Source organism: Colias eurytheme, chromosome 5 (genome assembly GCF_061535395.1).
Source record: "Colias eurytheme isolate Ceu_HAF_F1 chromosome 5, ilColEury1 Martin Lab GWU primary, whole genome shotgun sequence".
Lineage (NCBI taxonomy): Eukaryota > Metazoa > Arthropoda > Insecta > Lepidoptera > Pieridae > Colias > Colias eurytheme.
In genome coordinates this window covers 8,974,982-8,987,311 of record NC_142984.1, presented here as the reverse complement: position 1 = coordinate 8,987,311, position 12,330 = coordinate 8,974,982, and the positions used below count along the sequence as shown (strand labels likewise).

The 12,330-nt window shown below is 31.6% G+C and overlaps 1 protein-coding gene across 1 annotated transcript in view; it reads right to left on the bottom strand.

Moving 5' to 3' along the window:
• LOC149908583 (C3 and PZP-like alpha-2-macroglobulin domain-containing protein 8) overlaps window positions 1-12,330 on the bottom strand; it is a 102,360-nt gene that overhangs the window by 44,847 nt on the left and 45,183 nt on the right. Inside the window, exons 7-8 of the mRNA XM_090102220.1 lie at window positions 1,017-1,145; window positions 241-392 (exon numbers count right to left, since the gene is read on the bottom strand). Coding sequence (XP_089958346.1) covers window positions 241-392; window positions 1,017-1,145 — 281 coding nt within the window. The remainder of the gene's footprint in view (window positions 1-240; window positions 393-1,016; window positions 1,146-12,330) is intronic.

The following is a 12,330-nucleotide window of genomic DNA, read 5'->3' as shown; positions in this document are numbered from 1 at the left end:
TTAAACCTGCTTTAATTCAATTTCCCTGAATATTACAATAATCTAAATAATTTTTTATTATTCTGAATGATAAAAGTGATATTGGAAAAATATTGATATCACGGGAGTTTCTAACTTTTTATTTAACGTGTCATTTAACTTAAGACTCAGACTAGACCTAGGTTTATTCAGCATTCAAGTTAATTAACATCTTCTAGTGAATACAAAACTATCACCTAAAATATTAACTTTAATACTCACGTATAATTAAACCTGCATAAATCAGTGTGGTTATTGTTAGGAGCCGGTACCGCCGCCCAGTGTACCGCCCGCCCGCCGCTCGTCACGGCCGCTAACAAGCGCTGCCGACACCCGCAAGATGACCATATACTTGCGCTCGCTATGCCACCAGCCTAAATGGTTTGGTTTTAGTTTAGGGTATGGAATAGTGGTTAGGAAGAAAAAAAATGTGTGCGTGTACTAGTGTACACACGTAAGAAGTGAAACTTCTTTATGACCTTATTTTAAAAAAAATTAAAAATTAAAAATTTACTATATGCAACTTAACAAAAAATAAAAATACGTCGAATCGCGCGTGGTAGGGATAAGAAAAAGATGGCGCGTAACGGAAAAATGTCACGCGTAACGAAAAAAAGTTACACTCAATTTTTTTCCAACCCCGATAAAGAAGTTTCACTTCAACAAGATGTAACGTAAAAAAATGTTGTAAACATTACACGCATATTAATATTTTTATCAAAAACTGTTTAGTAATATTACTTTTAAATGATGTGACATTTAAGTACACATCTAAAATTAGTACCCGATACTGTAGAACAACTCATTACTCTACTCGCTATTATTTTTTATGATATTATGAATTACTTATGAAAAGTGGTGGTTCCTTGAGATTTAGGTACTACAAGTTCTTATTTTGATTGAAACTCCAATCAAAAATGAATTAGAAATTATTTAAAACGAACTTTGCAATGTTAAAAAAATTCACAATACCAATAATCTAAAATAATGAAACTTACTTGCAAAGGAGTTGGTAAGTTCTCCACAAGCAGATAGCACTTTGACGTGGAATTCCATCGACGTATTCGTTCCCGCGCTAACACGTAGTGTGTCTCGATTTCTTTGCCCTCCACTGCTACCAATTCCGCCTGTAATAGAACTGCACTGTTAGAACTAACTATACATTTTTAAACAAGGAAATTGTCTTGAAATGGAATTTGTGTTTTGTGCTCCGTCACAAAGAACGAATCAGAAGCTTTGTAAAAGTTTAAAACGTAATTGCTTCATTTTAAATATATTGTGTGGAATTACATATTTACTACAATTAATTTGATTAAAAAAGTCGTTAAAAAATTTTTGCACATGAACATAATATTATTATGTAAATAAAATCACTTATTATAATTTTTAACAAAAAAAAAAAAGATTCATCTAGACAGGTACCATTGAGAAAATGTTAAGGTGTTTCCTGCCAAACTTTTACTTTAAATTTCCTGATGAACCACTTTAACAGAAAATGCAGTAGTCATTATAATTTAATTATTATAATTTATTGTTTAAATACTGAATAGCGAATTTTGTCAGTGTTTTAATTTAAAAATAAAAATAAAAATTTATTGATTGGCGTATGTTAATTCCTACCGGTTGTTCAAAGTAATTTAAGCCTAAATTTTTATATTTTATCTCAGTAATATCCTATCTCAGTTCAATAACAAAATAAGGTTTTTATTGGATTTTTGACTTTGTGCGAATCAAGGAGGAAAATATCCTCATAGATACGCGGAAGAACGACTTAATAAAACTGGTTGTATTTGGCGTTTATTCCTATTGAACCCTTTTAGGTATCTCATAAATATTACCCCCTGCGTCGCGTGCTTCTGACTGATATCGAGTTTTATTATATTTTATTTTTATGTTTATTGAATTTCTGTATTCGGAATAAGTTTCTCGTAACGTATCTGAGTATTGCAGGTTTAAGTAAATTTTTATGGTATTACAGAGAGATATATTGTTATGTGGTGTGCTATTTTCTTGTTTGTTTATTTTGTAGCAATTTTTATGAATTAATTTTATGGTTTTTCCCGTGGTAAATGGCATTGTATAACTCAGCCAAGTCGAGTGGTTTAGAATTAAAGTTACGCGTAATTTACATTTCTAAAACATTTTAAGTATCCTCCCGTTAGTCTGTGACAAAAATCCGCTTTGCATTCTACAACGAATTTTATTTAACTTTCCGACAAAATGGATTGCAAACAGCAATGCACTTTTTACTATTTTTACACGGGCTCTTCGTTTAAAATAGAATTTTGGCGAAACGGCCGAATTAACAAACGTAAGATAAACATTTAAACAATGGTTTTAACGTTTTTTTCTATGAAATGTTTTTGGAAAATATTTCGTACAGAGTTGCAAAAATGGTTTTAATTAGATTTTTTTTAATAATAGCACAATTATAGTAAAGTTTTCGATACAAATATTTTGCTTTTTCACTATAAATTTTGTTTAGATGCCTACTACGATATTCTACAAGAGTAGTAGAAATATTTTATATCTAACGAAGTAATTAATAAAATAAATAAAGCTGCTTCATACTTCTATACTAAAAAGAAATCTATCTTCCACGAAATCAAGGAACAAACCTCATTCGTCCAAAACATCAAAGTCGCTGGATCCTTTGTCTTATCCCCGAAACGGATTCGTGTCAAATTTACCGGAAAGCTACTTCAAAGGTTACAAAATTGCACAGTGGTCAGAACTGGATGATATTTGTTTATGAACGTTTCTCGTTTCAGATCTGTGTGTATCTAGTATTTAGTAATCTGTGATGTAGTGACTATTACTCAATGGTAAAACTTTTTAATGATAATGTTTTTATGCTACTTTTAGGTATGAGAAAGCGACTGATTGACATGTGTTTTATGTGGAGATATCAGATAGCTGATGTAAAAGAGAAATTAGACATTTAATTTCTGGAAGTAAATTTATTAATTGATTTTATTAAGAAGTGAGATCGCTTCTATCGTGATTTAATTTTAGCAATAAACATGATAACAATTTCATCCCATTATAGTCTTTATTATTAGTTCTGCAATGTATTGCAAACATTATATCCAAACATTTGGTAAAATCTAGATTTCTTGAACTAACTTTTACATAAAATGATCCTAAAAAGAAGATCAAAATACGCGCCATTAACCCGGGTAATACAGTCTAGAAGCCAACTTTATTTAGTTAAAAAATAAACAGGTAAGGAAAAAAGATTTGCCCAAAGATATTTCCGATGTATTCTTATCAGTTTCTAAACCATTTTCTTTGTACATTAGGGAAAGTTTAGCAAAACTTCGGTGCCCGAAATCATTACGCAGGGGGATAACTTACAGCCCATTGATTTTCCATTGTTTTTCTACTTCGCCTCATAAACTGCTTATCTCATATGAGAGTGATTTATATAAGTCATATAACGCGGTTTCGAACAACAGATTTTATTATACCTACTAACATAATGAGAAAGTTATTTGGACAAAGGTTATCTATGAATTATGTTGGGCATATTGCCTAATTTTTATGATGTATTTTATTTAACCCGAAAAATTTATTATTAAATTCCTTAAGTTTTACAATAATAACAACTGAATGAGTAATAAACACAGAACAGAATGGTTATTCAGTGTATAGGTACGTGTGTGAAGTCCCATGTCCCCTAGTGGGGTAGGGCAGATGCATAATCATCAGATGCATACATCTTTTTCACTGATTGATTTTCTTTAGGGACAAGTAGGTGATCAGCCTTCTGTGTCCTACCAGACCAAGACATTTTTTTTTATCTCCACCGGGAATCGAACCCAGGACCCCTCGGTGCTACGCTCGGTGCGCGTCAACCACGCAACCAACGTAATACTTAATAATATGTAGGATTTGATCTGAGGTGCTTGATCATTTTCCTATACCACTAAATTAAATTTTTCTACCTACAACCTACCTAAACTACCATAAGAAATACCTGAATGTTTTTTTAAACATAACAGAAATCCAACTGCAAACATATTGAATAAAAGCCCCGTTACGCCATTAGTATTTAAAACGGCTTTCGAGTTTTAATACAAAACCAACCAGAGTATTTCACTACCAATTCATTCGTATCTATTGACGCCCAAAATCCAGAACGGCATAGCAAATACTTGCATTTAATAGAGCTTAGTTTTAGTGGAATCCAATTTTGAGCTGATCGGAAAACCAACTTTGTCTGGAGAAAAGTAGACGTTGCAATTCATTTTCTGGTGAAACATTTCAATATGAAGTACCTACCACAGTGCCACTGCGTCGAAATTTGGCTAGTCGATAATTAATGAAAGTAAAATTGAATATGGCGAGATGTGATAAAAATTTAAGAATAAAATAAAATGACGGTATTGTATTGTATAGCTACTAAAATAAATTAAATAATTAAGTTCAGAAGAATAAAGACTGTGTAATATTCTCTTGTAGGCATATCTATCTGAAAAAAAAAACCGTACCTATATATTTATATAATAAAAGTTCCCTGTATAAAATATAATATTTTACATTTAACTACAATATTATGTTTAGCGAATTAACTACATCTACACTACAACTTAATTTATTAACAACTCCATCCATAATATCAATCCGACCTTGGCATTAAAATTGAAACATTAATCCCAAACAAACTATTACATTGGGAGCATAGAAGCCTTATGAAGTTATCAATAAAGTAAACGTTATCATGCAAACTCAGGTACAAATATCATTAATAGGATTAACGTATTCATTACATACGTTAGAAGTTTAGATAACCACGCGAGTTTAGCTAAGTCAGTCCCAGACTAATTTCATTAATCCACACTGATTGGATTTGCAGCCGAGCCAAATTACACTTTTCACTGTGCTGTGCTTACGGAGTAAATTTGATTGGAGAAGGGAATTGATTAACGTTAAAGATTATTTTATTCCTGATATAAGGATGTATCTACGTTTTACGGAACATCTCGAATCGTAAAGGTACACTATGTGAATGTATTGCAATATAACAGAATACAGAATTTTTTGTCATGAATTGTGATGATAAAAATTTTATTATATTAAATATCAATCTACATTGCACAGATCTTCGTATTAATTTTGTAAGTTTCGTGAAACTTTCATAACTGAACTAAATAGAAATGTATTAAACAGATATTCAGAACTATTAAAATATTCTTAAGTGAGAAATCATTTTTAGTTGTCTTTAATCATAATATCAAAAAAGCTTTAAGTATATTCAAATAAGTCAAACAGATAGACAGAATTATTTCATAACCATGTCTTATTGCTATTTTAGGACGCATATTAATAAAGAAAAGTTGTGAGCTCTCCGAAGCTGACTTAATGAATAATGCATTATGAATTTTGGAATAACAATAAATTATTCCACATTTCTTGTTGTTTTTATCCAATCCTGTTCCCCTGACAAATGAATATTACCTATTGTGTAATTCGGGTCATATCGATTTCTTCATATCAAATTTCTAATGCATCTATACTAACGAATATTACAATGAAAATTATGTTTTGTTTCTTTATTGTTATATTTTAGTATGGCTAAGTCAGACTTTATTTATTGCTTGTTATAAATAAAGTCTGCACTACCGATTTTAATAAGAGTTATCATAAGAAATCGACACCTTTGAGAGACATTGGCTTGTATTTCATTTTTTATCTCAGGTAATTTGGATGAAGCAAGGATAAGCGCCTAGCAGTATTAACATATTAGACGTAGGTACAGTCCATTCATTAGAAAATCAACCTAAATACACGAACATTATAGTAACATAATATATTAAACTCGATTTCAACTACAATAGCAATGAATCACGGTGAGCTTAAGCAATTTGAGTCATCTCAAGTTGAGTTAGAAACTTACGGCTAGTTTCAACTTCGTATTGTATGAGATGGAGCAATATGTAATCACTAATCGGTGGCCCGTGTCAGAATAACATGTCTTCAGTATATTCTGGAACATTTCTATTATGTAGGGTAAAGTCTTTATGAAGATTGTCTGGAGGAAGATTATTATTATAGTTTATTTCATTTCATTGGTATTATCTTTCAGCTTTACAATATCGTAGTGTGCAGTGAAATACGTGATAATATACATATAAATAAAAGAATACAAATAAAAAATGAAACACCACACAGAATAAAGGCATTTCTTACTAAGGTACGGTGTATATTATATCAAATTCTTTAAAAAAATCCTAAAAAAAAACCACCACCAAAACTTTAAGCTATAAGAACAACCACGTAATTTTCGTCTAAACCAAAAATGGTGCACTCCTTTGTTATGTTAACAAATTTAATAAAGAAAATGAATTTCTGTTCCGCAGTGCCACCTTTCTTGGCTCGCTACCAGCCGAATGGCTGCAATCTTGAAATAACTTTTTACCTTTTCTCCTCTTATATAAACTTTGCTTGATTGCAACAGGGATTTTAGTGACACACTTTTTCTTTTGACACTTCAATTGGAAACTATTTTCTGCATTGTTATACCTCAGAAGAAAATGCTTTGGAGTTTCTTTTCAGTTGTTTTTTCAAGGAAGTTTTCTATTATAGTGTCACTGCAATTATTCTAATAATTAATGAAATACCTTGCATGAAATTTGGTTATAGATGATTAAAATTTACGTATCTAATAATGTAGATTAATTTTAATCTAAAGAACGAACTATGTCTACATGGTTAGTATGGTAAATGCTACAAATGGCTCAACTGTATTAAACATTTCGTTTCCATCCTAGAATATCAGCTCATCACAAACACAACATCGTTAGAATATTTCTTCATACAACATTACCCACTCGCAAAGTTTGCAGGCAATTGAAAAGTGTAATATAAACTCTAGCCGGGTATACGGAAGCACCGATATAGAATAAAACGCAGATTTCACTCGTAAAACTACAATAACTTTGTTTTATTACGACCCTACGTATAAAGTTCGCAACTTTTACGTACGCTTCGAGTTGGAATGAGAGTTCCAATTGTTTTCGACTGCATGAGTTATGTAAGACTTAATTTTGTTGATGTCTAACTTGCATTCGGTTAAAATGTTTGAGAAATTTATTATTATTTTAATATCTATTCGTAATAGTTTCTATAATGAAATCTTATATTTATTTATTTTATTTAAAAAACTCAGTTGCATGTTTAAATTTAATTGAATTAAGGATAATTAAAATTGTATAGGGTTATCATCAATACTTCAATCAATTGGTAACTAAAAAATACAAAAAATTGAGAACTTGATATTTTACCAAACCAATAGAAATTATTTTGTGTCATTTTACAAAAAAATAAAGGTTTAGAAGTACTTCACTAAAACCATATAAATCCATACTAACAACAACATCAAAAAGGTTAATTAAAACTGCACACAAGGCGATATGCAGACACCACAAGAACTGTGAACTAAACGAACTTTAAACAATTTTAGTTGGCTGCGGTCTCACCGCGGATGCGGGCGCAGTTTTATAAACTTGACTAATGAAGCTTGAGAAACTTTTACACATTCTTGGCTCGTTAATAAGTTGACGCGTGAGACGATATTTATACAGATTGTTAGAATTGATTGGTATACTGTTGTTGGTCATACGTGGCTAGAGGCGTGAGGTTTTTTATGACTGAGTATTCGTTATATAGGTGCATAAAATTATGGATATTATGTTCATAAAAATAAGTATTTTATGATGTTTATTCGTTCTCTCAATTAGACAGCAAAGAGAAGGGGATGGAAAGTAAATTACAATAACACGAAATTGAACTCTCCCTTATAAAACAGTAACTGTATAAATAAATACACTTCCCGGACTCAAATATTTGTTGTGCCAATAATCTTCCTTCACTTAGTTTCCGATGCCTATAAAACAGATTAATCCCCGATGCTTTAAAATAGACTAGATTATAATAATCGAATATAGAATAATCAATGGACGCCTTCAGTTCCAAGTTGTGGGTGGAAGTGGGAATCTATCAACATAATTAGTCTCCCACTAGACATCAATGTCCGTAATCTGCTCGAATCTCCTCTAATGGTAACCATCTTAGTTGATAGCGATCCAAAAGTTCCCAATCCATTGGATAATGGTCTTAACCAACGACTACATTTCCCTGCCAAAAGGAGTAATGTATTTTATGTTGACTCGACCGCCTTAAGATCGCTTTTTCGTGGCTTAAGTACTATGAGCGACTTTCGAAACGTCTCTAAAATAAATAGGTCGCGCAAATGACTATCTGAACGAGATTGCTTCTTGAAGTTTTAAAATAACCTGATTCTCTTCTTGAATCTTCCGGTTTTAATAGATAAATAAATGTTTTGAGTTTAAATGCGAAGTAGAGTGCATAATTTAACGCAATATTATTTTTGGGTTAAAATGTTTAAAATAAATATTTGAAAGTGTTGAAATTAGGTCACTTTAAGCCAGTTGCTATAAGTCTCATTATGAATGGAGTTCGCAACTTAAGTGTAGGTAAAAAAATAACACCGTATGTTGTTAAATAATAATCTCTTTTTAATTGGTCAACTTTTCTTAAGTATTACTTCAAGAAATGTTACTATGTAGTTTGATTAATTTATAATGATACTTTTGAAGTCCCGATTTCTTCTACAAATACACAAAAAATGCTAAGAAGGAAGTCTTTATGTAATAAAAAAATCCAACCTAAAATACTTCGTATTTTTATCCCATCTCAAACATTTTTAGTCCAAGGTTAGCCTGCTAATTCCTAAAAGCACTCCCTTTCACGTTTACTGAGGTACGGATCATTTGACTGTATCTCAGCATAATTTATCTATCCGAATGAAGCGTCGGAATACGCAAAAAATGACCGATAAAAATACAAAGGAATCCCTTCAAAAAACTTCCAAAGGTCGGATGAATAATGAGAATCACTTTAACAATATATAAGCGGGGAAAAGCATGTAATAAAGATCATTGATTCATTTATCATTGTGTTTTTGTAGATTGTGTCCATTGATAACTGTTAATTCACATTAATCATTCTTTTTTAAGAATCCTACTAAATCCTGAAAGAGATTGATCAGTTTATGTCTGTCAGTCTGATCGAGTCTAAAAAATGTATTTACTGTTATTACATGGACCAAACATATTATTATTATTTGGATTTTTTTAACAAAAATGGAACTCAATTACAGGAAATTGAAGAAGAAAGTTTTCAAGAAATTTTGTCGTTCATTTTTGATCGAATTAGGCCGGACCGCTAGTAATAAAATATGCTGAAGTTTGTAAAAACAATTTTTACACGAGTACACATAACAAGCAAAGTTTTTGGAGTTCCGTTATATAAATATCATAAAATCAGCCATAATATTACTGTTATTTTCAGGAAATAAGAAAATAATATGTCTCTTACATAGTTAATTTAACGCCAACCTTCAGTATGCAGTAAATGTCAATAAATAAATTAATTTTAAAAATAGCTAGTAAAAACCGCTTATAGCTTATTGAACGAGCTTGAACGAGGAACGTGGCAAAAAGTGAGCGGAGAAACTTAACGGTCGACCGCTACCTACCCGTAGTTATTTAGATTTCTAGTAATGTTTTTTGATTGATCGTCTGTTTGACTATAATAAAGCTGTTGATTTTGAATTCTCAACACAATATTTTATTTCAGTAAAATTCACTGCTACGTATTTTTAGAGATTGAACACTTTTAATCTTACTTAATAAATTATTTATTCATTAGCTCAATTAGAGCAACAACCTGGGAAAAAATACGTTAAAATTTAAATGAACACAATGTCGGTTGAAAAAATATAGCAAATAATAATACGGCAACTAAAGTTTTGGCGAAACAAAAAAAAAACATCTTAGCTCAATCTCTCACCCTAAAAATCTATACTTTTGTAAGGTCAGTGCCTATTGATCCAAATACCTCAACATTATAATACGTGACATCTAAACTCACCCTTATCTAACGCACACTAACCAATACACACATAACAATCATGTCGAATCATTAAACTTCGTATCGTCTCCAACTTGCCACATGAAGCACACCTCACTGGCTCGTAATAATTCATAAGATAGTTATTAGCCTCTAAAAGCACTTGAGCCGGATTGCCAATCTCGTTGAAGCTATATATTTGCATGACGTCATAAGCTCCGTAGGACTGTAATTGCTTTTCATATAATGTGTATGGTGGTTTGACGCTTAGCGTGAATTTGCGGCTTTGTTGAGTGGCTCCTCCTTTTATACGGAGTAACATATTAATAAAATGACTGTAAGTATGTATGTATAGTTATATGTCTAAGGTTAAATGATTGAAATCTATTTAGATTTTTTCATAGCAACGGTTCATAGCTTCGAATTGTTATGGTATTGCAGTGAATGAGTAATATATAGAAAAAAATAAAGTTATTTTGAGCATCACTAGAAGATAAGGTATCAGAGAAAATATAATATAACTAGCTTTCCACCCGCGGCATCGCCCGCGCAGTCAAAGAAAAACCCGCATAGTTCCTGTTCCCGTGGGATTTCCGGGATAAAACCTATCCTATGTCCTTTCTCGGGTATCAAAATATCTCTATACCAAATTTCATGCAAATTGGTTCAGTAGTTAAGGCGTGATTGAGTAACAGACAGACAGACAGAGTTACTTTCGCATTTATAATATTAGTATGGATATAATACTGGAAGTACCATGCGACATTACTGAATATGATGTGATTTATATACGTATGTATGGTATACATATCCCTATAAAAGAAAACAAATTCATTCAACATTTAACATTCAACAATCAATTAATTAAAGAGACACACATTTCACGCAACATAATACTGTGTCACAAAAGAACAATATTAATTACTAACCTTTGTGTTTGTTAAACGTATTTTATTTCCTAACAAAATAACCAAGTACACGAAGAATTTGCGCCAACTTTGTGAGTACTCACTCATTACATTTCTATAAGTCCTAAAGCTTTAACTTTCAAACAAATGTCTTTTGGAAATTACTGCTTAGTTCTTTAGCAGTGAAATTAACAGAAACATGAAAACAATTTTCCCTTTGTGAGCCTTAATAATTTTGCTTATTTTGTAATTATAGAAATTAATAAACGTAGGCCTTGATATTATTTACCAAGACAAAAATACCTACTAGGGCGTAATTGTAGGAGAATTTGAGTCAAAACTTTAATAATTTTCTGAGTATTGTTCCCGTTCTTTTAAAAAAGGTATTCATTATTTGTTACAAACACATTCAATGTCCTAATTGTAGGATAGAGTAACTAGATTTGAAAAGATTTATACTTCAAACATAATATTACAATGTTTGTACGACATCTATAAACTATTATTTACAAATAATATATCTTATTGTTGTGTAATCGGATGAACATCCTGGAATGTATACAATACAATGTTCTCCTAAATAAAATTCCCCGTCTAACATCTTTAACTGTATCTTGGATTGACACTTTTTTATTAATTTCCCTCAAGAGCTACCGAAGTATGAAGGTAAGTTGTCACTATATTTAATTCTAGCCGCCTGTATGGAATCGGCCCGGGTGGCCAATAAAACAAAGAAATTTCTTTTGGAGCGAACAAACGTACCGAAAGACCTTTCTTTGTCACTTTACAAGTGCTTAAGTAGATAATGAAGATCGTTTAATCGATCGAATATAATTCAGGAAAATAATATTAACTATAAACTAATAATCACATCTTCAAAGTACTAAAACAATAATGAATCAACCGATTAACATTTGCAAACCGTACTTTCTTACTCACGTCGATGACAGGGATTAACGTATACGCTTTCTCGAGTAAACGGTCGAAAATCTAGCCATTTATATTCACGACCAGTACCGCGATTACTGTACCAAGAAACTTCGAAGGCCGAATTAATGCGACGATTAAACCGAATTAGATTTGAGGCGCGAACTGGCAATTTGGAGGAGATGTGATCGGACTGTTTGACGTATTGATTCTGTGACATTCAATCAAACTTTGTCACGTAAATGCCGTAAATGGAAGCTTGCTAATTCCTTTGGTAGATTAAAATAGTTTGTAGTGTTGCGTTGTCAGTGTTTTATACGTAGATAAAAGCGTGTCCGGGCCGTGCCGGAGTCGGGATACAAATAGATATCGCAAAAAGAGATAGATATTTAATTTATATGTTAGTTGCATGTCACTTACGAAATAAAAGTCAGTTTGTTAACAGACGTCTAGCAATTCATTTGTCGCCCTTCCATATACATATTTATCAGTAGTGATTATGAAATTGACGATGGACTTGCTTAAGCTTAAATATTATGAT